This window comes from Solenopsis invicta, chromosome 3, assembly GCF_016802725.1.
Source record: "Solenopsis invicta isolate M01_SB chromosome 3, UNIL_Sinv_3.0, whole genome shotgun sequence".
NCBI classification, from domain to species: domain Eukaryota; kingdom Metazoa; phylum Arthropoda; class Insecta; order Hymenoptera; family Formicidae; genus Solenopsis; species Solenopsis invicta.
The window spans coordinates 13,146,375-13,171,037 of record NC_052666.1 but is presented as its reverse complement, the minus strand read 5'-3'; the positions used below and the strand labels follow the sequence as shown (position 1 = coordinate 13,171,037).

Here is a 24,663-nt window from a genome sequence, read left to right as displayed (position 1 = left end):
GGTAGGTGCCGCTATAGCAGTATCCTTGTTGAGATTTTGTTTTATCCAACATTTAATAGTTTTAATTAAGAAACTTTTACCAGTATCTCCTTCTCCACTAACGTATAATCGTAGTAACAATTTTTTTTCATTTGACATTACAGTACTAGTGACTCTATCAAATACTCTTTTTTGATCTACATTCAGTTTTAAAATCATTTGAGACATATCGACCTCTTCGTTACATTTATTACCAAGATCTTTAAAATCTTGCATTGCCTCACCAGCTTGAACATTTTGAATACCTATCGGGTTATCAGGATCATTCTGAGACACATGCTGTTGCTTTTCCTCTAATTGCTGTTGAACTAAATCCTTCGCAGTTTCAAGCGCTTTTCGCAATTCCTCCATTTTTTCCTGATACTGCAATGCCTCGTCGAGATGTAATTTTACAGTGTGGAATGATTCCGCATAAGTATCACAACCATTTTTAAGCTCCTCTACTTTCCGCCATGGTTGAAACATAAGAAGTAATGCTAAGAAATAATCTTCCGGCCTAGTATTGACATCATATTTATAATGATTAATAAGATATGCACGCTGTCGTTGTTTAAGATAATAAGCATTATCTATCTTGTAAAATATAATATTTTTACTTTTTGGTTTAATTTTTGTAATATCATACCATTGTGCAAATTCATATAAGGACATGGATTCAAATTCCTTCGGTCTATTTGGATAATGATTGTCTATTATAGATGGACAAAATATGTCTTTTGACTCTCCATCAAGAGCTTCAACTTCCTTACAACTTTTGACTTTTCTGTATCGTATTTGACTAACATCTAGCCATTTAATAGTTGTTTTTGGATCAGTTCCACATAAAGGAATGCCTAGCAATGTATCGGCAGCTTCAAGAGCTCCACATTCCCTACGATTTAAGAATCGTGAACCAACGTTCCAGAGACAACTCGCCACTGATTTATTTTTCCGATCTGTACTCTCAAGGATATTTTCAGATAATTCACACTTTCCTGATTTACTTACATACTTAGTAACGTACCAAGTAAGCAACCTTGAGTCTTCACCAACAAATTGTATATCCATATTTCCTTCCCACGCAGTAAGAAGAACAGGATTATAATCATTTACATTAATTTCGTTATCTGTTCGAGGAAGATCATAAAGCCTACTTCTATGCTTTAATTTTTTCATACCTGCTATCGAACTTACAACGTCTTTGATGATTAATGTATCCGTAATAACACGAGGAAAACCAAAACGACAAACACGAATAATTTTACGGCCCGTTTTCTTAGAACGAAGACAATAATCGTTATGTTTGTGTAATTGATACGCATTAACTCGTTTATACAACGTTGGAGAAATATTTTTATCTGGCATTTTACAACTTATATATTGTAAAATAAATTTAGCAACATCTTCAACAGATGATTTACCAATAATTGGAGTATTTTTTATCCAAATTAACAGATGAAAGTGTTGGATGCCTCTGCCTTGATATTCTCGCCGCCAAAAGTAATGTGTAACTTCTCCGATTGGATGATCTTCGGAACAAATAAAATCAAGCATCGCCCGAAATTTATTATCGAGAAATTTCGATGTTGACACGGGATCTTTGGCAACGAGAACACTGATACAAGACGAATCATTATGCCATCCATTTACTTCACGATTATATTCACCTAAATCATTCCACTCCCATTCGCCAGGACTCAATGTTACAAACCATGTCGCTGGTCCGTAATGTTGTATCATACAATTTAAATCACTTCGTGGTTTACGCCAGTACTGTTCCGTATTTCTCAGAGTGGAGAATATCGTGCTCAAGTTAGATTCTAATAATTCTTTGTGCATTGCTTCTAAATATTGCACAGCCGTATACTGATCTCGCAAATTAGTTACATTGAGTTTATGGTAAATACCACGACTCAATTGACGATTATTTGCGTTATTAAATAAATAAAATAAGTACTGTTGATTTAATCTGTATTGAGGGTGTTTAGATGTCAAACGACATTTAATAAATTCGTGATCATGAAGTTTAATCTGTCTAGTTTCATGTTGTCCATTAACACCAAAAGGATATAAATCTGGGAAACACAACAGATCTAAAGATTTTTCACGATTGTCCAAGGGTAAATCTTCAATTTTTAACATTTGATATAACGCAGCAGCGCTTTGACACGATTTCTTTTCATACAAAGGGTGAATAGTATACTGCTCGTAATAATCATTGTTATCATTAATCTGAGTTAACATTGCTTTACCCTGATTATTGACAACAGTAGCTTCCGCATTATTTTCTGCTTCTTGTGCTTCAATTTTTGGATTTAATATATTATCGCCATCCGAAAGAGATTCACTATCATTTTCCGTCTCTTTTATTTCAAAAAATTCTATATCTTCTTCTGAACATAATCCTTCGTAAGTATCTGGCAGTATAATGTGTTTGTACAGAGGATTGTAACGTTTTAACCACGTTAAAGCATCGAATACTTTTTTAATATTTACCATTTCTTCCCAAATAACTTTGGATTTTGTCGAAATACCTCTGATTAAAATGTATATTTCAAAATTTTTATTTATCGGATCAGTATTTGAACATATTTTGTCCATAGTTTTTTGTAAAGGTAATGGTAAATGGAACGTTCTACCTTTTACTTTCTGTACCATTTGTCTGTGAGGCAACTTTTTATTCATGACGGTTCCCATTTTAACAATAGTTTGAAATGCCTTAGCTCTTTGTACAAGCATTTTTTCAAATGTGTTAAGAGATGATATTACTTCGGGAACATCTCGCATATATAGATTATTTAAAATACAATACGCAGGCATCACTGCGTTACGAAATTTTCCTTCGCAGTAATTACATATATATTGCGCGTCAATATTCTGATTTCTTAAATGCGCCATTAAATCTCTCCAAACTGGAATATCTAATTTAACCTTGCTAATTTCAGAGACACTTCTTTTGTAACAAAGCCTCTCACATGAAGCACAAATATATCGAGGTGTATCCATTTTACGTTTAGTCAACGCTTTAAAATCTTTGTTATATTTAGAAATAATATCATCATCACTCAAATGAGTTGAAGTCTGATGATGTTTGTGCACTTTTACTTGTTCTTTTGCCAAAGTTATAATTTCATTTAATGCATCTACGTCGGCAGAAGTTAAAGCGTTGTCAAGCTCTATCACCTTTCTATAGAATCCTGACATTTTATAAATTAAGCGTCTAATATTTCTTACTTTTGGAAAATGAGGTGATAATAAGTGAATAGGAAGAGACATTGCTTTGCAAAGAGTTGCATTCATGTAACAAGCGTATGTATGACCCAACTTTTCAGTCGAAACGTTTACATTACACTTCTCATGAATCTTATTTAAGAATTGTGGTATTTCCTTTAAAGTACAATGTTCTTTTTTTCAAGAAATTTTTGAAATCGGTCAATTACACATGAATCAATTTGACAAAAAGTACTGCACGACCATGATTTTTTTGCCTGTGCTTTTTGTAATTGTACTTGATTAAAAGGTAATACATTTGTAACTTGACCCTCCACGTTCATTATCAAGGTTTTCGGTAAAGTTACCCTTGGCGTAAGTTCATTTGTAACTTGTCCCTTTGCGTTCGTTATCTTTTGTTCCAATGAAGTTTCCAATGAAGAATCAAGTCGCATATACAGTTTAGCGTATACAGAAAAATAATTTTCAGACGTAGATGTATGTCTCGAAATACCACATAACGCACTTATTTTGTCATCAGTTGTTAAACACTCTTTAACGAGAGTCAAACACACTTTTGCCTTCTTTATAAGTATAGTTAATATTTTACGCATATCGCCAATATATCTATGTCTAATATGCATAGAAGAACTTACAATTTTTTCAGCTTCTAAGTGTCTTTCAATATGATTGTTAATATGTAATTTTTTGATAATATCTGCTATTATCACACATTTACGCATTTGTATATAATTTTTTGACCAAAACTTGTTATATTTTTTAATAATGTTACACCCAATATTTTTTTGGTCAAAACTAGACTTTGAATTCTTTTTCTCATAATATCGTTTATTGTATAACCACTTGCGATTAGAATATTTTATTTGTCTATCTCGTTCATACTGAGAATGTTTAAAATAACGTTGTCGCTTATTGAGGCGACATTTTTCTTTGTTTTCTTCGACCGTCGAATATATAATTCGAAAAACTGGAGACGCATATGTTTCTATATTTATAAAATTATTGATTTCATAACGAGTTCCTTGTAATCTTGCCCATAGAACACAATAATAATCGTCAAAATGTGCTGGTAATAAAAATTTAAAATTATCATAATCATTTATAAATTTTAATTTTGAAATAGAAGACCCATGGGAAAGTCGTATTGGGAACCCTTCGTTATAAAATCGAAACCCAAATAAATCTGTGACAAAGTTGCATTTGATGTTTCAATGATAAGGAATATGCAGGACATTTTCTAGAACTAATAATTTTACTGTATTCTTTAATTTGTTTATGCTTTGCTTCAAATCTCATTGTAGAAAAATTTTTTAAAGGTCCGAATTCACGCATAATCCTTTCATAATGTATTAAATAATGATGTTTCGGTTTAAAAGAACATTTAAAAGTCTTCAAATATAATTCTAAATATTGAGATACCAACATTGCAAAAGAGTTCATAATATCGTCAGTAATAGATTCCAGCATAGAAATATTTACTATTTTACGTAGCATCACGTATAGTTTCCATACTGAGCTTTTAATAGGAACTAAGTCGCCTATAAATAGGCCAAGATTAAAAATTAAATAATACATTTCTGATGCGGATAGGATAATCATTCTGTTAATTATAGATTCTAATTTTATAATAGGAATATTTTTATCAAATGAATGAGAAAAATTCTTAATTCTTTCATTAAGTATCTCTACAGAGAATGCTTTCTTATTACATATCAGATCATATAAAATTTTAACAATGTCGTATCTACAAATACCCTCCAATAGATCGTGCATAGGATCTACTGATATATTTTTAGTTACGTGAAAGTTTATAATATTATGAAAAACGCAGTTTTCTACAATTCCATGACTTTTCTCGACAAAATGTTTATTATAGTTTCCAACATTTCTTAATAAATTGCTGTTTTCAATCATTGTACTCTGCATTTCTTCTTTGGAAATGTAACATATACGACAACAGTGAGAAGAGTTAAAGCTTTTGGTAAAGCCCAGAATCGTATTGAGACCTAAGTTATCACCAACAATATGAGATAAAATAAAATAAACTTGTTTTGTCTCTCCTTCTACATTAATGGAAATTCCGTTAGTATAAAGTTCATTAATTTGGTTAATGACATGAATAAAAATTTTTTTATTTCCTAAAACTTTATGATCTTGATAATTATGTAATTGCACTAAAAAGATATTTTCCAATAAACTGGAGAATTCATTTGGTAAACTATCAATACGACAATAAACTGTACCAATTTTATTTTTATTCTTACAAGAACCCAAAGGGTTATTAATTTCTAAATCATCAAAGTAGAGTATGAGTGGTAAAATAAATTTACCATTTGCATTCTTTTCAACAGATCTCCAAAAATCAGTTTGAAATATAGAAACTAAATATTCATTTTTTTTACTTTTTTCAATGTGTGACATTATTTGTTGATATACATTTGGAAGCTCTAAAAATTTTTTTAGTATCAACTTTAGAGGTATTATACTTAATTTTTTATGTTGTAGATGCGATTGATATTTTTTCTTAACTTTACCAAATGATAAAATAGAGTTTATACGTATTAATTTTGGCATAAACAAGCAATCTCTTTCTTGTAAATACTGTAATGTTTTATATTCTGATTTAAATAATTTAAAGCCATTTTTTATAATATTTAAAAAAACATCAAAATCTTTTATATCCTTAAATTTCTTAGATAAAACATTTAAACAAATAAAAATGTAATTTATTTCTATATTTTTTATTATTTCATGAATACATTTTCTATTTAAATTTCCAGTAGCATACAATTTTGTTACAAACCGAACAGAATATTCGGATACTATATTTTTGAAAAATTCAGTATTAATTTCGTCAGTATTATCAATAACATCAAATAACATTTCAGTACGAAAAAATTGCAAATTATTTTTGACATTGCATTTTGGTACATTATTTTGAAAAGTTTCAACATTAGTTTTTAATGTTCCATTATTTGTTAATGTTTCATTTTGCTTTACACAAGCATTCTGTTGAGATAATATTTTACAATGCGTATTTCCGCAATGAATAAATATTATTAAAACTACCTATGCAGTCTTCGAAATTACATTTCACTGTAGAATTCATAAGCAACTTGTGTCTCAGTTTTATATGTAACATTAAAGTATCTATCGATGAAAATGTGTGTTCACAAAAAAAAAAAGAATCATTGTAAAAAATTGGACTACCATATAACTAGTAAATATACTTATACAAAACGAGAAAATTTTTAACTTATAATAGCTTAAACTTATAAATTAAAAGTTTTACAAAAAATCTAATTTTAATAATAAAAATTTAAAAATACGTTTTAAACATTAGTACTTTTAGAGTTAATAGCTTTTTCAAAACACTTTGTTACTTTACTTAATATATACTCTATATTAGGAATTATAAAATCCCACTTTGTAGTAAAGTGATAAATACCTTTTTGGATTAGCATCCAAAGGTATTCGCTCATTATAGGATAGCTTACTTGAAAAACATGGTATATTTTGAAGCATACATCAATTGCCTCTAAAGTACTATTTGCTTTATATAAAATGTCGTCCACTTGAATGTATGTCTCTTTTACTTCGTCAAGAGAACCTAAAATGACTATATACGGTTGTAACGTCAAATTTAACATTTCAGCACGTTTTCTTGCTTCTTGTCTGATTAGAATCATGTCTCCAGGAATCTAAAAATTATATTATAATATATAATAAAAATAAAACAATTTTACATAAAACTTTAATTTTTATAAAGTTTTATTAATTTTGAATTTTACTAACGCTTGCATGTATTATCAGGCTTTCTTTGGCGTTAGCTATTGAGGGTTTATAACATTTGCCTTTATATTTCTTCAGGCCTTTTGGCGGAATTAAATGAGGAAGTAACATAAGACCTATAGCCACTTTTGTATCTAAAAAGTAACATATTTTTAAATGTGTTTATATTAGCAATTTGTTTATGTTAATAATTTTATATGTGTGTATATATATGTATATATATATATATATATATATATATATATATATATATATATATATATATGTGTCAATTGGCTAGTTTGGCAACACTAGCAAATTAACATATATTATTGCATACATTAGAGTACATTGCTCTTCTAATGTATGCATTACCAAAATTTTTTTAATCTAATGCATAAATAAGTATTTATAAACAATTAAGTATAAATTGGCTTTTTTGGTAGCACCACACAATTAACCTATATTAACATATATTATTGCATACATTAGAGTACATTGCTTTTCTGATGTATACATTACCAAAATTTTTTTAATTTAATGCATCAATAAGTCTGTATAAGTAATTAAGTATAAATTGGTTATTTCGGCAACAGTACAACATCACATATACCGTTTGATTAGTTTGGCGACGCTATTAAGTGAAAAATAACAACGAAATCGACGTCAGTTCGACATCAAAATTATCAAATCAACATCGATTAGTAGTCGAAATTATCGAATTGACATCAATTCCATGTCAATTCGATATATACACCATTTCGCACTGGGTACCGTTTTACACAAAGTGGTTATTTTATTTTGTATGTAAACTTTAACAATATTACATGAAAATTTCATGATTTTTTGTTATAATATAAGAATAATTATAAGAAAATAAATATAGAGAATATAAATATAGAGGAAAGTCGCCAAAACTGGCACATTATTTTGTTTGTGAATATTATTTCTTAAATGAAAGTTAAAAATAAAACTTAAACACATAAAAGAAAGGAGTCCCGCTTAATGCAGCGCAATGATTTTGTATTTCAATCCGCATTACGAGAAAAATATAAAAGAGAAAAATAGTGATGTAAATGCCATATAATAAACAATGCTACACCATTCAACATTTTTACCTTGCAAATATCGTTATTATGACATATTTTCTAACTTCTCGTGATTTACCTCGTAACGAATTATTAAATTCTTATAGAATTATTTGTAAATTTTTCACACTTAATAAACTGAATATATATATATATATATATATATATATATATATGTATATGTATATATATGTGTATATTCGGTACTGAACTGTTGCTGAAATGCATCGGTGAAGGATTTACAATGACTCGATAAAAATAATAATGGGTTAGAAAAGGTTAGAAAACATATCATAACATTTGCAAGGCAGAAATGCTGAACGCTTAATTCAACGAATTTAAAATATATCTTGTAACGCTGGTACTTTTTCGGTTACGGGATTTTAGGTTCAGGATCGGATGCTCGGATGTGCTCGCCGGATGTCCGGGTTCGTGTCGAAATGATAACGCCGTATTTTGGTAGTAAAAATGAAAGAGGTCAAATATATTTAGCTATACTTTAGTACAAAATGAAATTATACAGTTCCGATATCGTTATCGGATAATACTGAGCTCCTTGTACAACATTACGGCCCTCAATTGCGCGGTCGTCGGCCCGCGGGAAATCAAGAGAACGATCACGTGGTATTCGAATAGTGTCGCGGCACTTAACTGCGCGGTCGTCGGCCCGCGTGAATTTAAGAGAACAGTCGCAACGTATTTGCGCGGTACTTAATATCTAAACGGAAAGGACTTTAACAATTCGGAAACGGACGGACAGTGACTAGGCGCTTTGCGCGCGGAAGTAGCAAGCGGGGTTGCTCGGTTTAACAACATAAATCTATATACATAGTTCGCGGCGGAACGTGCGATGTCGGAACGGACTCGCGGTTATCGCAATGTAACGACTCGGATGAGTCGTGTGATCTACGGACGGCTTCGGTTTACGCTCTATGCGTACGGTATCCGTTTGTTAGAGTGGCCGCGCGGCGGTCCACTCTAATGCCGTGCTCGGGGCCCGATTGGCCCGTGCGGTTGACCGGTTACGGTCTCGGTACTCGACGCCCTCGCGCTGTGCGCGGGCTGTCGACGGGGTCGGCCGGTTCGGCCTCATCTCGCGGGGTTAGTCCGGGAGGTACGGTGGCGGACACTGGAACGGTGTCGGCGCGGACGGTCCCCGAGAATTCCCGGGGACACTCGGAACGGTCTGGTCGGAGTGGCCGGACGACGAGAATGCCCGTCGTCCGGCTGTACGGAAACGGAATTGCCGTGCGGGGAGAATACCCGCCGTACGGCGCAACGGATTCGGATCGGATTTAGCCGGACGTACGGGAATGCCCGTCGCCCGGCCGGACGGTCCGGATTGGCCGCGTGACAAGAATGCCCGTCACACGGCTGATCGGATTGGATGGCCTGCGCGACGAGAATGCCCGTCGCGCGGCTGAGCGGATCGGATTGGCCGAGCATACCCGGCCTCGGGGACGACGGTTTTACCCGTCGCGGGAAGGTTGGAACGAGAATGCCCGTTCCCGAGGAGGTGCTCGAGAATCCCCGAGCTAGGAGGCGCCGAGTATGCCCAGCGCTGGAAAGGATCCGATGAGATCGGATGTTCGGACGGATCTCTTCTCGGCTGCTCGCTGCCGGCTTATATAGCAGTCCGCGCGGTCGTATGTACTAGTCAGCGCGCGTGGTGGGGCCGGTCGGAGTAGGGACGCTTGCCGAGCGCGGCGCGCGGCACGCATGGTAGCGCGTGATCGCGGCATGCTTAGCTGAACGCGCGCGCGTGTTTGATCTTACGCGTTGCGTTCGGCGGCGGAAAGGCGTAACGTTACAATCTTAACAAAATGCTCACAGCTTATTGCCGTGTTTCTAACAACATCCCAGATAGCACAATGCCGTATTTGGTATCAAAATGACATAAAAATGTCACTTGACATCAATTTGAGGTTTAGTGACAATTTTGGTGTCAACACGAAAACAAAAACGGCAATGTGCTATCAGGGTATTGAGATATTTTTAGAAACATGACATCACTATACATAACTTATTACAATTTAAAAGATATTATCTGCAATGCAATATACTGCTACTCTGCGAGTAAATAGAAAAAAAATCATTTTCTAAGATATAATCCCATAGCGAAACAAATATTACGTTTTTCGTAGCATTTCATAGGATTCTAGTAGCAGAGACACTACTATAAGTAAATAATAAACTCTCATTTAAAAGAATCTCTGTGTTAATAAATTTTCTCCTGTTAGCTAATAATAGACATACTTTGCAAACTATCAATGCGTTAGCTAATAATAGACATACTTTGCAAACTATCAATGCTTACATTGTTCTCAACTTTTTTAAATTTAATAAAATTTGTAACGTTTATCAATAACATAGCACACTTATAATATTAGAGTTTTATATACAGATTAATTTTAGTAGAAATATCAGAAATATTATCTCAGTGTACAGAAAGACAGCAAATAATATAGAAATTTAAAAATAGTGTGTGGTATTAGAAATACATTTATATTACAGTACTAGTGATTAATCCACAGGCAACCTGATACAAATGCAATATAATAAAGAACGCTACATCATTCAACATTTTTACCATGCAAATATAGGTGTTATAATATATTTTCTAACCTCTCGTGATTTACCTCGTAATAAATTATTAAATTCTTATCGAGTTGTTTGTAAATTGTTCACATTTAGAAAACTGAATATATATACTTAGTACTGATCTGTTGAAATGCATCGGTGAAGGATTTACAATAACTCTGTAAAAATAATAATGGGTTATTACAAAAGGTTAGAAAACATATTATAACAACATTTGCAAGGTAGAAATGCTGAACACTTAATATATTTATAATATATATTGTGTATTGTGACATTTGTATCAGACTCTTTTAAAAATATTAATTAACTAACCATTTTCAGTAAATTTGAAATATGTCTTAACACACCAATGCACACTGCTTATTGACATATGTTCCTAACAATATCCTATAATAACTAATTTTTTCTATTATCAATGTCAAACAACAGATATCCATATTATTCTGACGAATAGTATATGAAATAATCGTGCCGTAATAGAAATATATTTATGCAAAACGCAATTTTTAAATTTCATGTTTATTTACTGTTTATACGAAAGTGCAATAATATATAACGATGTGCTTCAGGGCTCGAACACAGACTTGCATAAAGCATAAGAGAATCGACCAATCAAAGTTTAAGAAATATTCATTTAAGAAATACATTTAACAATTTTACCAATCCCAGTAAAATGTAAGAAGAATAATGAATTATGATAGGCCAATTTCTTACAAATTAAGACTTATTGCATCGATTAGCTGAGTTCAAAAATAGATGAACTATTTCTTCTCAGAAACACTATTTTCTCTCTACAAAATCTATATATCTATGATTTAATTCCACTAAGATGCTTAAGGTCGGTATTCATAAGCAATTCATATATTTAACATTGCTTTAAGTTGGAAATCAAGTCTTCTTAAGATCCTGTTAAGCCAATGAAATGGCAGTATAATTTTTGAGATTCATGCTTAAAATGATCATAAATATCAGAATTGATTATGAATACCTATAATAAATATTATATATCCTTAAATGTTTATATAATATATTAATGTCTATAAATAACTTATAAATAGCTTATAAATTTATGGTTTTGCGTATAACATGCCATAGTCATAAGAAAAAACAAATTCAAGCTAAAAAGGTAATGGGAATGTTTACAGTTTTTCTTACCATGTATTGATGACTCTTGAACTGATGACTTGAACTGATGACTTGAACTGATGAATCTCTTCAGAGGTATTATAGGATGTAAAATTTACATACAAATTACAAATCTAATTCTACTTTCTTTTTAAACCTTTTATTCTCTTCCACTTATCAGGTAAGTACAATTTTAGAATACATTTACTTTCTTTTTTTAAAGTTTTAACATTGTAATTTTATTCTTAGTTTTTTATCTTACGTTACAAATATTTTTCGACGGTCAATGAGATGACTTTTTCGATAGATGGTACGAGTTCGACAAAAAAAGGAAGCGAATTAAGCGAACTGAAAGAGAATCATGAAGAAAGTAGCAAACTGCACTCGCACTCTCCGTCTCGTCCATTTGTTATTATCGGCAGATAAGGGTCGTGCTTGCTGAAAACCTGAAGCATTCAAACTGTCGAAAATTACCGCCCATCTTAGATTCCTAAAATTATACAATTTTGGTGCCACATAACTACTGTTTTCTGAAAGTTTGATTATTGAATGATATTCAAATATTTTTATATATTATAATTAATTAAATGTTTATTTTACATTATCACTCTATTACAATCATTTATTTCATAATTATACATAGTAGATTTATGAAATCGGACGCAGATAAACCAAAACAGTTGTTGATATAAGCGTTGATTGAAAAGCAAATAATGTTTTCCTTTTTCTTTTCTAAAATATATTTAAAAATTAAAAGAATAAACCGTGTGTAAAATAGAGACATGTAATGTTTGTCTGTTAAATATGTAACAGTATAATTTCTTATTGCCTGTATCAATGTAAATTAGCTCAATTGTGAGAACAGTGAATATGTTTCCAAGTAAAGTAGGTATATTATATAAAAAATGTTTACTAATTTATAGCAAAAACCAACTAATTGACCTACAGCTTTTGTTTCTTGCATCGCTTTTAATATACGTTCGCATTTGTAACTTTAATATAAACTTGCGTATATGCATATCATATGCGTATAGAGGAAGTATACAATACAACATCACTAGCAGTTACAATTGTATAAATACGAAAAACACATTTCGCTGAGTGTACGCGCTATTCCGTTATAATGCGCCATCAACTGGACGGCGGGAAATTATGATCGGGCAAATCTGCGTGAGTCGCTCTCTTTCAATTATTTATATTTCCTTCACGAATGTAACATAAAACTCGATAATGCCCGTTAAACATGTAACAGTATAATTTCTTATTGCCTGTGTCAATGTAAAATACCTCAATTATGAGAAAAGTAAATATGTTTTCAAGTAAAGTAAGTATATTATATAAAATGTTTACGAATTTATAGTATAAACCAGCTAATTGGCTTACCGCTTTTGTTTCTTACATTGCTTTTAATACACGTTCGCATTTGTAACTTTAATATCAACTTCCATCGCATACGTATAAAGAAAATATACATTACAAGATCACTAGAAGTTACAATTATATAAATACGAAAAACACATTTTATAATAAATATCGCAATATATCGTATAATTTTGCAAAGTAGGTAACATTAACTTTGCAGAATGGCCGCAGGAAACTTTACGAAATAGATTCTTAATACTGCTAGACTCAAATCACGTACAATCATATACACGCACGGAAAGCATTTTCGATCATAGTAAGATGGCGATTACTTTGCTTATTATAAACATTATAGTTTTTTTATTATCATAACACGGATTGAAAGTCATAGAGGTTTAAGAATCATCATATAATTTAATAAAATATTCCACTAGAAGATAAACATTTATTGTAAGACAATAAATTGCTACATAAACACAATCTTACTTTAAACAAAACGGTAATTGCTACTTTGAGTTTAAGATACCACACATAATATTAATAATGCATCTGTATGCAACGCAGAAACAATGCTGGACAAATACTGTGACTAGTAATAATCCAAACAGAACTAGTAATAATCCAAAACAAAAAGATGATTTTGTTTCAACTGATACGCAGAATAAATATTCTAAAAAAAATGCTATTGCTCCAAGTTACTGGTGAGTATAATATCAAAATATTTTGATTGCTAGTTAGGAAGATAAATATTAAATATTTATGTGTTACACTTATTTATTTATGTATAGATGTTGAGATACCAGTGATTTCTATTGATCAGAATGGAAACTCCTTTTCGACTAATGTACAAGACAAATACTGTGATATACAGATAACTAGTGATAATCCAAAAAAAAAAAAAGATGTTGCTTCAACTGATACACAAAACAAAGATTCTGAACAAGATGCTATTGCTCCAAGCTACTGTGGTGAGTATACAATTCTAAAATGTTCTCATTTGTAATGTTTTATGATGATATACTTTACGTATGCAAATCGACTGTTATTTCTGTAAAGAAATTACAAAAGTTACGTATAGCGACAAAAAAAGTACCCAGCAATAATTATAGCGAAAAATGGTAAATTGAAGTATTTTACAAGTTTAGTTTTTTTTGAAAATGAGGGTGAAATGCCCTTATGTAAAAAATTTATTTTTCTTTGAAGTTAATATTAAACTGCAAAAAAAAAGAAAAACAAATGTTCTAAATAAAAGTTGAATAATTTCAAGACTTTATAGACTTAAAAAAAATGTTTAACTACTGTTAAAAATAGTAAAAAATAGTAATAAAAATACCGTTATAAAGTTCTTTTTAAAGCATTCAACTTTTATTTAAAACATGTTTTTCCATCTCTTACAGTTTCGATGATAGTCACCTCAAAAGAAAAAAACTCGAATTTTTCAAAAGAGCATTTCATCCCCTTAATGTGCTACTCAGCACTTTAAACGGTTTTCTCCATAAAAAAAATGGACTGTTATTCGGAAATTTCCTATTGTCGTGCAACGTTTCCGCGCAAATATGAGCTATATATGTATACCACGTGATCAACTTCCACAATGTCGTGCTTAAATGCATGAGTGAAGGGTGATAATAACCTAAATTTCTTATTTTAATGCTTTATGTTAAACATAGTCTCAATATACTTATACTATATACTTATTACATATGGACAAGTTTTTATATTTCGTCCGATATTTTTTGCTTCATATATATGAGAATCCAACGAAATACCACATTTCATAGAAATAGATACGGCACTGAGAGCGCTACTTTCATCGCTCGTCTACAATCGTTTCGCAGTCTTCAGCTATTCCTCATAATATGTGGTCGATCACCTTCAAAAGCTAAACAAAGTTTTGTTGAGTTTTTATAGAGTTTTTATATTGAAAATATAAATTCCAAAATGTTCTCATTAGTAAAGTTTTATGATGATATATATTACGTGTGCAAATCGACTGTTATTTCTGTAAAGCAAGGTATTACAAAAGTTATGTATAGCGACAAAAGAAAGTACCCAGCAATAATTATAGCAAAAAATGGTAAGTTGAAGCATTTTATAAGTTTAAATTTTCGTCATTTTAACCTAATTTAACCTAATCTAACCTAAATTAGTTTAGATTAGGTGAATTATTAATATACGATATTTTTATCAACAATTACAAAACATATTTTAAATGTAAATTTATTATAAAATGTACAAAAATTTGTACTACTGCGGAAAATTTGTCCAAACTTTATTTTACTTCAAGTTTTCATTATACCCATCGATCTATTTTCTATAAATTAAAATAGTTCAACGATAATTTATAAATTTAAAGAATCAACTGACTTACATAAAAATTATATTAATTACAGTTGTTAAATTCGAATTATAAAAACATGTATTCAAATGTGTAATACATTTATTTAAAGATAATTTAATTTTAATATTTAAATCATATGCATTGTTATTCCAATCTAAATTTCCAAAATCTCGATTAATAATTCGTCGTATAATTAGAAAAATTTTATATGTTAGACAAATCGTATTTTTATCATTACAGACGACAAAAGAATTTTGAAAAAAATAAAATACAACATAGTTACAAATATACCAAACATATCTTGTGAAAGATTTGATAGTGTACGTGCAATAGAAAACATAAAAAGTGAAAAAAGTTATGATAAAAAAAATACTACTCCCTCCACATCTAATGCAGGTAAATTTATTTAGGGTTGATTGCACAATTTCCAGTAAATTTATTATTGTTATTACATGTTTTACTTTTATGTATTAGATGTTAATAAAAGAGATTTAAGTAAAGAGCTTTTTACTACTAAGACAGACGATGTCGCTTCAACTGACTCACAGAATAAAGATTCTGAACAAGATATTATTGCTTCAAGCTACTGTGGTGAGTATACGATCAAAATACTTTAACAGCTAGTTGCAAAGATAAACATTAAATATTTGTGTATTACTCTTATTTATTTATTTATAGATGTTCAGATACCAGTGATTTCTATTGATCAGAATGGAAACTCCTTTTCGACTAATGTACAAGAAAAATACTGTGATATACAGATAAGTAGTGAGAATCCAAAAAAAGATGATGTCGCTTCAACTGACACGCAGGATAAAGATTCTGAACAAGATGCTATTGCTCAAAGCTACTGTGGTAAGTATACGATCATAATATTTTGATTGCTAGCTAGGAAGATAAATATTAAATATTTATGTGTTATTCTTATTTATTTATATATTTATTTACAGATGTCGACATACCAGTGATTTCTATTGATAAGAATAGAAACTCCTTTTCGACTAATGTACAGGACCAATACTGTGATATACAGATAACTAGTGATAATCCAAAAAAAGATGTTGCTTCAACTGACACGCAGGATAAAGATTCTGAACAAGATGCTATTGCTCAAAGCTACTGTGGTAAGTATATGATAATAATATTTTGATTGCTAGCTAGGAAGATAAATATTAAATATTTATGTGTTATTCTTATTTATTTATATATTTATTTACAGATGTCGACATACCAATGATTTCTATAGATGAGAATGGAAGCTCCTTTTCGACTAATGTACAGGATAAATACTGTGATATACTGATAAGTACTGATAATCTAAGAAAAGATGATTTCGCTTCAACTGACGCGCAGAGTAAAGATTCTGAACAAAGTGCTATTGTTCTAAGCTACTGTGGTGAGTATAAGATCAAAATATTTTGATTGCTATTTAGAAAGATAAATATTAAATATTTATGTGCTATTCTTATTTATTTATTTATATATAGATGTTGATATACCAGTCATTTTTATTGATGAGACTGGAAACTCCTTTTCGAATAATGTACAGAACAAATACTGTGATATACAGATAAGTAGTGATAATCCAAAAAAAGATGATGTCGCTTTAACTGAGACGCAGAATAAAGATTCTGAACATTGCTCCAAGCTATTCTGGTGCGTATATATTATCAAAATGTTTTGATTGCTAGTTAGAAAAATAAATATGAAGTATTTATGTTTCAAATATTTGCATTTAAATGTTGCACTTATATCTTTATACTTGGGTTTAGAATCTAAAATTATTATCTTTAATATTCATTAAATATAAGTTTTTAACATTTATTTTTCAAACATTAAGTCTATATTAAATATACATTTCTTTATTATGTTCTTTAATAAATATTAAATTTAATCTTTCGTATATAAACATTGTAAACGTTTATTAATTATATGTTTATATAAATCCCTGGAGGATCTTCGAATACTCACTATTCTTATAGAAGTATTCTTATGATATAATTGACAAGTATTAATTTTTTCTCCATTTACATTTATCTCATTTTACAAATATTTACACAACATTGAATTAAAAATTTATAGTTCAATTTATTAGTTATTATTGTTCATACAATTATTTAATTATGAATAAATAAAATGTTATTGATAATTTTTTATCTTTATAAACATGGAAGTAAAAAATAATAGACATGTAATCAACGTCGATTTGTTTGTTTTCTTTAGGTACATGATGTATATGTAAATGAAGAGATAAATTAATACTTGTCACATATTCTTATTTCTATAAAAATAGTGATTAGCCGAAAATTTTCCAGAATTCATTGTAAAGATTCACAAAACATTAAAACTAAAAGTTGTGTGCAATATATTTTATAAATTGGTATTACTTTTATAATTATTTATTGATTTATTGATTTTATATTTATTTAATGATGAATAAATAAAATGTAATTGATAAATTTTACTTGGTTATTCTGTACATGTTAAGGAATTTAAGATATTAAGGACTTTGTATTGTACATGCAACAGTGGAAGCTATTTTTATTTGTAAATATGGAATAATAATTCATTTTACTTTTATTTATTTATTTAATTATTTATTTATAGATGTTGACGTACCAGTGATTTCGATTGATAAAAATGGAAACTCCTTTCCGACTAATTTACAGGACGAATACTGTGATAGACAGATAATTAGTGATAATCCAATGATATATGGTCAGTATACAAAATTTGTTTACGTGTTGCATAAGAAATAAATATAAATGCATTAACACTTGTATAAACATCGCTTACTCGCCATACTAAGAAATACTTAATTTTAGTTCGTTTTAAAAATATTTTTATATTATAAATTATTGCTTAATTATTAAATTGTAGTAGGAGGTTATATATATATATATATATATACGAGGTGTGTTCAAAAAGTATCGCGAATTTTGTGTTTTTTCAAAAATTATTTATTTATTCATGAATATCTATTTTGTCCCCTTCAAAGTAATCCCCATGAGATATTATACACTTGTGCCAACGGTTTTTCCAATCTTCGAAGCACTTCAAAAAATCATTTTTTTTTATCTTGTTCAGCTCCTCCTTCAATGCCGTCTTTATCTCGTCAAGCGTAGCGTAACGTCGTCCTTTCATGGGCCTCATCAGTTTAGGGAACAAGAAAAAGTCACAGGGGGCCAGATCTGGGGAATACGGTGGCTGCGGCATCATTAGTGTGTTGTTTTTGGCCAAAAAGTCGCGCACAAGCAACGATGTGTGAGCAGGGGCGTTATCGTGGTGCAAAAGCCAATTTTTGTTCTTCCACAAATCCGGGCGTTTCTGGCGGATTGCTTCGCGCAAATTGCGCATAACTTGCAGGTAATATTCCTTATTGAGCGTTCTACCCTGTGGCAAGAACTCATGATGCACAACGCCCCTGCAATCGAAGAAAACTGTCAGCAACTTTCACATTCGACCGAACTTGGCGCGCTTTTTTCGGTCTTGGTTCGTGCGGCAGCTTCCATTGAGATGATTGAGCTTTGGTTTCCACGTCATAACCATAAACCCACGATTCGTCACCAGTTATGACCCTCTGGAGCAAATTTGGGTCGTCGCGGACAGAGTCCAACATCTCATTAGCAATGTTCATGCGATGCTGTTTTTGGTCGCAATTGAGCAATTTTGGTACGAATTTCGCGGCGACCCGTCTCATGCCCAAATCATTGATAAAAATCGAATGGCACGAGCCAATCGATATGTTTAGGTCCTCAGCAACTTCTCTAACGGTGATTCGACGATTGGCCAATACCATTTTCTCCACTTCATTAATTTTTTCGTCTGTTGTTGAAGTGCTCGGGCGTCCGGCACGCTCTTCGTCGTTCACATCTTCTCGGCCTTCTGAGAACATTTTGTACCACCGATAAACGTTGCTTCGGTCCAAGGTAGCTTCTCCGTATGCCACAGTCAACATTCGGAATGCATCCGCGCACTTAATTTCGTTTTTCACACAAAATTTGATACAGGTTCTTTGATCCATTTTTTTGAATAGGTAAAAATCGAAGACGATCCAAAACACGTGCAAGCAAAGCAGCTGTCAACAATTAAGTGAACATTCAAAATGGCCGAGCTTGTCGGCATAAGTGAGAGACATGAGTACCAACATAACGCCACAAAAAGATCGAAATTCGAATATACGTAACCCGCAAAAATTCAAAATTCGCGATACTTTTTGAACACACCTCGTATATGTATACATATATATACCTTATGGGTGGGTATGTTTATCATTGTGTGCACATAAACGTGTTGTATGTTGTTATCGCATTGGATAAAGAGGATTAAATAAGGATCCGTATTGGTGCTGCCATTTTAGGTGCAGTCCAATCACGTGGAACCCCGAAATGTCCAGACTCTCCACTTCTAGGGACTCTAATATAGTGTAGTAACGAGCGCCACTCGTTACTCGTGTCGAAAAAATGTACTGGACAAGATTCGCTTGGCGACGATAATAATAATGACGTATCTTAAATGTAAATCATCGAGATTTGGACTTTGCGTCGCGATATCTCCGCTCGTAGGGCACGGAGAGAAAAAATAAAAAACACTTATTATGCAATTTTCCACAAGCTATCGATTGAGACTACTCGGAACTTGATCGGTTCAGCCGTTACTGAGATCTGATAATCTCATTATGCTCGAACTCGCTGACTCGCGTAAAAGAAGCGTTGGTCTGTCTCGCTGACGCTGATGATGACGCCGACGCTGATGGTGAAAAAAAAAATAAAAAAAATACCGCGAGACGCGACCGAGCCTCCTGAACGGATGGACCAGGGCTTGGACCAGGGCTGTTTCTTTCCTGTAACATAATAAAAATTTTTTTAATAATTTTTTAAAAAACAACATATATGTACACATATAAAAAAATTTATATGTTAACATATATGTTATTGTTTTTTTCTTATTACATTGTTTTTGTTTTGTATTTATTAGTTTCAAAATTTTTATTAAAAACGATTAAAAAAATTTTTTTTTAATAATTTTTAAAAAATCTGAATATATCTTGTTATAACTTTACTTACTTTTTTTTTCACCGCTTTTATCATCTTTAGAATTTTTTTATTTTCTGGTTTATTTGAATTGATCTATAATAAAAAAAATTTTTTGATTATAATTTAAAACAAACTGCAGATACCTATATCTTTTATAACTTACCCTATTTTGACATTGTGAATATTTACAACTTTTTGTGCAAAACTCGCCCGCACGCTTGCACCCGCATAAATTATTGTTACAATTTTTGCTGCACCTACAATATTTTTTAACTAATTTTTTTCCATCTAATGTGCATTGCAGTTTGCCGACTTTTTTGCTCAAATCCTGCGAAACGGTATGGTTTTCTAAATTTTTATATTTCCTGTAAAAAATTTTTGATATTTATTTAGTTTAGGACACGTCCTATAAGTTAGCGGAACAAAATGAGGAGAATCAATTCAAACAAATTTTTTTATTTGTTGCTCATTTGTTGCTAAAAAGTTGCCAAAGAAACTCAGTTTCTTTTTCGGTGCATTATCCTTCTAAAATTTAATATCCAACCAAATAACAAAATAATAAGAAAAAACATCATTTTTTTCGTGGCCGAAATTATAACCGGATGGACCAGGACTTGGACCAGGGCTGTTTCCTTCCTGTAAAATAATAAAAATTTTTTTAATAATTTTTTAAAAAACAACATATATGTTCACATATAAAAAAATTTATATGTTAACATATGTTATTGTTTTTTTCTTATTACAACATTGTTTTTGTTTTGTTATTATTAGTTTTAAAATTTTTATTAAAAAAAATTAACAAAATTTTTTTTTAAATAATTTTTAAGAAATCTGAATATATCTTGTTATAGCTTTACTTACTCTTTTTCTTTTTTTCACCATTTTTATCTTCTTTAGAATTTTATTTTCTGGTTTATTTAAATTGATCTATAATAAAAAAAATTTTTTGTTAATAATTTAAAACAAACTTCAGATACCTATATCTTTTATAACTTACCCTATTTTGACATTGTGAACATTTACAACTTTTTGTGCAAAACTCGCCCGCACGCTTGCACCCTCATAAATTATTGTTACAATTTTTGCTGCACCTACAGTATTTTTTAACTAATTTTTTTCCATCTAATGTGCATTGCAGTTTATCGACTTTTTTGCTCAAATCCTGCAAAACCCTATGGTTTTCTAAATTTGTATTTTCCCTGTAAAAAGTTTTGGATATTTATTTAGTTTAGGACACGTCCTATAAGTTAGCGGAACAAAATGAGTAGAATCAATTCAATCAAATTTTTTTATTTGTTGCTCATTTGTTGCTAAAAAGTTGACAAAGAAACTCGGTTTCTTTTTCGGTGCGTTATCCTTCTAAAATTTAATGTCCAACCAAATATCAAAATAATAAGAAAAGACATCATTTTTTTCGTGGCCATAAATTATAACCGGATGGACCAGGGCTTGGACCAGGGCTGTTTCCTTCCTGTAAAATAATAAAAATTTTTTTAATAATTTTTTTAAAAAACAACATATATGTACACATATAAAAAAATTTATATGTTAACATATATGTTATTGTTTTTTTCTTATTACATTGTTTTTGTTTTGTATTTATTAGTTTCAAAATTTTTATTAAAAACAATTAAAAAAATTTCTTTTTAAATAATTTTTAAAAAATCTGAATATATCTTGTTATAGCTTTACTTACTTTTTTTTCCTTTTTTCACCGCTTTTATCATCTTTAGAATATTTTTAAATACTGTAGGTGCAGCAAAAATTGTAACAATAATTTATGAGGGTGCAAGCGTGCGGGCGAGTTTTGCACAAAAAGTTGTAAATGTTCACAATGTCAAAATAGGGTAAGGTATAAAAGATATAGGTATCTGCAGTTTGTTTTAAATTATTATCAAAAAATTTTTTTTATTATAGATCAATTTAAATAAACCAGAAAATAAAAAAATTCTAAAGATGATAAAAATGGTGAAAAAAAGAAAAAAAGTAAGTAAAGCTATAACAAGATATATTCAGATTTCTTAAAAATTATTAAAAAAAAATTTTGTTAATTGTTTTTAATAAAAATTTTGAAACTAATAAAAACAAAACAAAAACAATGTTGTAAAAAGAAAAAAACATTAACATATATGTTAACATGTAAATTTTTTTATATGTGAACATATATGTTGTTTTTAAAAAATTATTAAAAAAATTTTTATTATTTTACAGGAAGGAAACAGCCCTGCTCCAAGCCCTGGTCTATCCGGTTATAATTTACGGCCACGAAAAAAATGATGTTTTTTCTTATTATTTTGATATTTGGTTGGACATTAAATTTCAGAAGGATAACGCACCGAAAAAGAAACCTAGTTTCTTTGGCAACATTTTAGCAACAAATGAGCAACAAATAAAAAAATTTGTTTGAATTGATTCTGCTCATTTTGTTCCGCTAACTTATAGGACGTGTCCTAAACTAAATAAATATCAAAAATTTTTTACAGGGAAAATACAAATTTAGAAAACCATAGGGTTTTGCAGGATTTGAGCAAAAAAGTCGACAAACTGCAACGCACATTAGATGGAAAAAAAATTAGTTATAAAATACTGCAGCAAAAATTGTAACAATAATTTATGCGGGTACAAGCGTGCGGGCGAGTTTTGCACAAAAAGTTGTAAATGTTCACAATGTCAAAATAGGGTAAGGTATAAAAGATATAGGTATCTGCAGTTTGTTTTCAATTATTAACAAAAAATTTTTTTATTATAGATCAATTTAAATAAACCAGAAAATAAAAAAATTCTAAAGATGATAAAAATGGTGAAAAAAAGAAAAAAGTAAGTAAAGCTATAACAAGATATATTCAGATTTCTTAAAAATTATTTAAAAAAAAAATTTGTTAATTGTTTTTAATAAAAATTTTGAAACTAATAAAAACAAAACAAAAACAATGTTGTAAAAAGAAAAAAACAATAACATATATGTTAACATATAAATTTTTTTATATGTGAACATATGTTGTTTTTTAAAAAATTATTAAAAAAAATTTTTATTATGTTACAGGAAGGAAACAGCCCTGGTCCATCCGGTTATAATTTACGGCCACGAAAAAAATGATATTTTTTCTTATTATTTTGATATTTGGTTGGATATTAAATTTTAGAAGGATAATGCACCGAAAAAAGCCGAGTTTCTTTGGCAACTTTTAGCAACAAATGAGCAACAAATAAAAAAATTTGTTTGAATTGATTCTGCTCGTTTTGTTCCGCTAACTTATAGGACGTGTCCTAAACTAAATAAATATCAAAAATTTTTTACAGGGAAAATAAAAATTACTGCAAATCATCTTTGGTTGCAACCTTTTCTAACAAGTCCATTAAAGTTCTAAAAATATCAAATTATCAAGTTAATACTCACAGAAAATTAAAATTTTAAGAGACATAACATCACTTTCCAAAATCCGACAGTTTGCAAAGTTAAACTTTTAAAACTAATAAATAAATCAATAATGTGGTATATAAAATGGATTGCAATTATACAAAACACGATTTGACTTACTTATTGTACTCCTCTCTTGTTACGACGTTGTCGATGTTCTCTTGCACAATCGTCTGAAACACATTTTGATTTGTTGTTCAGACATTAATAAGCATCTTTTCTAATACGTACCGCGTATCGTCTTCTCGCGTGGTACGGGCAGGATTATACTCGTATTGAGGAGACATAATCATGCACGGTGCTGCATACTGATGCTGCTCTTTTCCATAAAGGATTGTATCGTAACGTGGCTGCGCCAAGTTTTCAAGAGATTGATTCGATTTGGAGACATTAGAGCTTCCCGATATGTCTACAGATCCTGTAAAGCGTGCCGACGGCAGTAACGGCGTGTATGTTATTTCCGTGGAGTTTTCAGGCGCGACGGGACCCGTATCATACACTACTTCCACTGGCGTCAATCTGAATACTTGACTAGCACTAAGGTGATTCGGATTGGCATTTTCGTCATTTAAGTTCCTTCGTATGTTATCAATATCTTCGTTAATGTTTTTCTCGTTTTCCTTGGTGACAGTAGTAGTAATCTTTTTTCTAGTCTCTGGTTCAGAAGATGTA

At 30.6% G+C, this 24,663-nt stretch overlaps 1 protein-coding gene across 1 annotated transcript; it reads right to left on the bottom strand.

Annotated features, from left to right (window-relative positions):
* Positions 1 to 6,550: 6,550 nt before the first annotated feature.
* LOC120357411 lies at positions 6,551 to 12,315 on the bottom strand. Its single transcript, XM_039447603.1, has 3 exons — positions 12,309 to 12,315; positions 7,045 to 7,175; positions 6,551 to 6,950 (listed from the first exon to the last, which is right to left on the bottom strand). Exons 1-3 carry the CDS (start codon positions 12,313 to 12,315, stop codon positions 6,582 to 6,584), a joined length of 507 nt encoding a protein of 168 aa, XP_039303537.1. The 3' UTR covers positions 6,551 to 6,581.
* Between the last annotated feature and the right edge of the window lie 12,348 nt (positions 12,316 to 24,663).

Bases quoted from the DNA above. Each gene is read 5' to 3' on its own strand.
- LOC120357411 (XM_039447603.1), bottom strand. The intron at 6,951-7,044 runs GTTAGTAAAATT...TATAATTTTTAG, and splicing joins GCCTGATAATACATGCAAGC to ATTCCTGGAGACATGATTCT.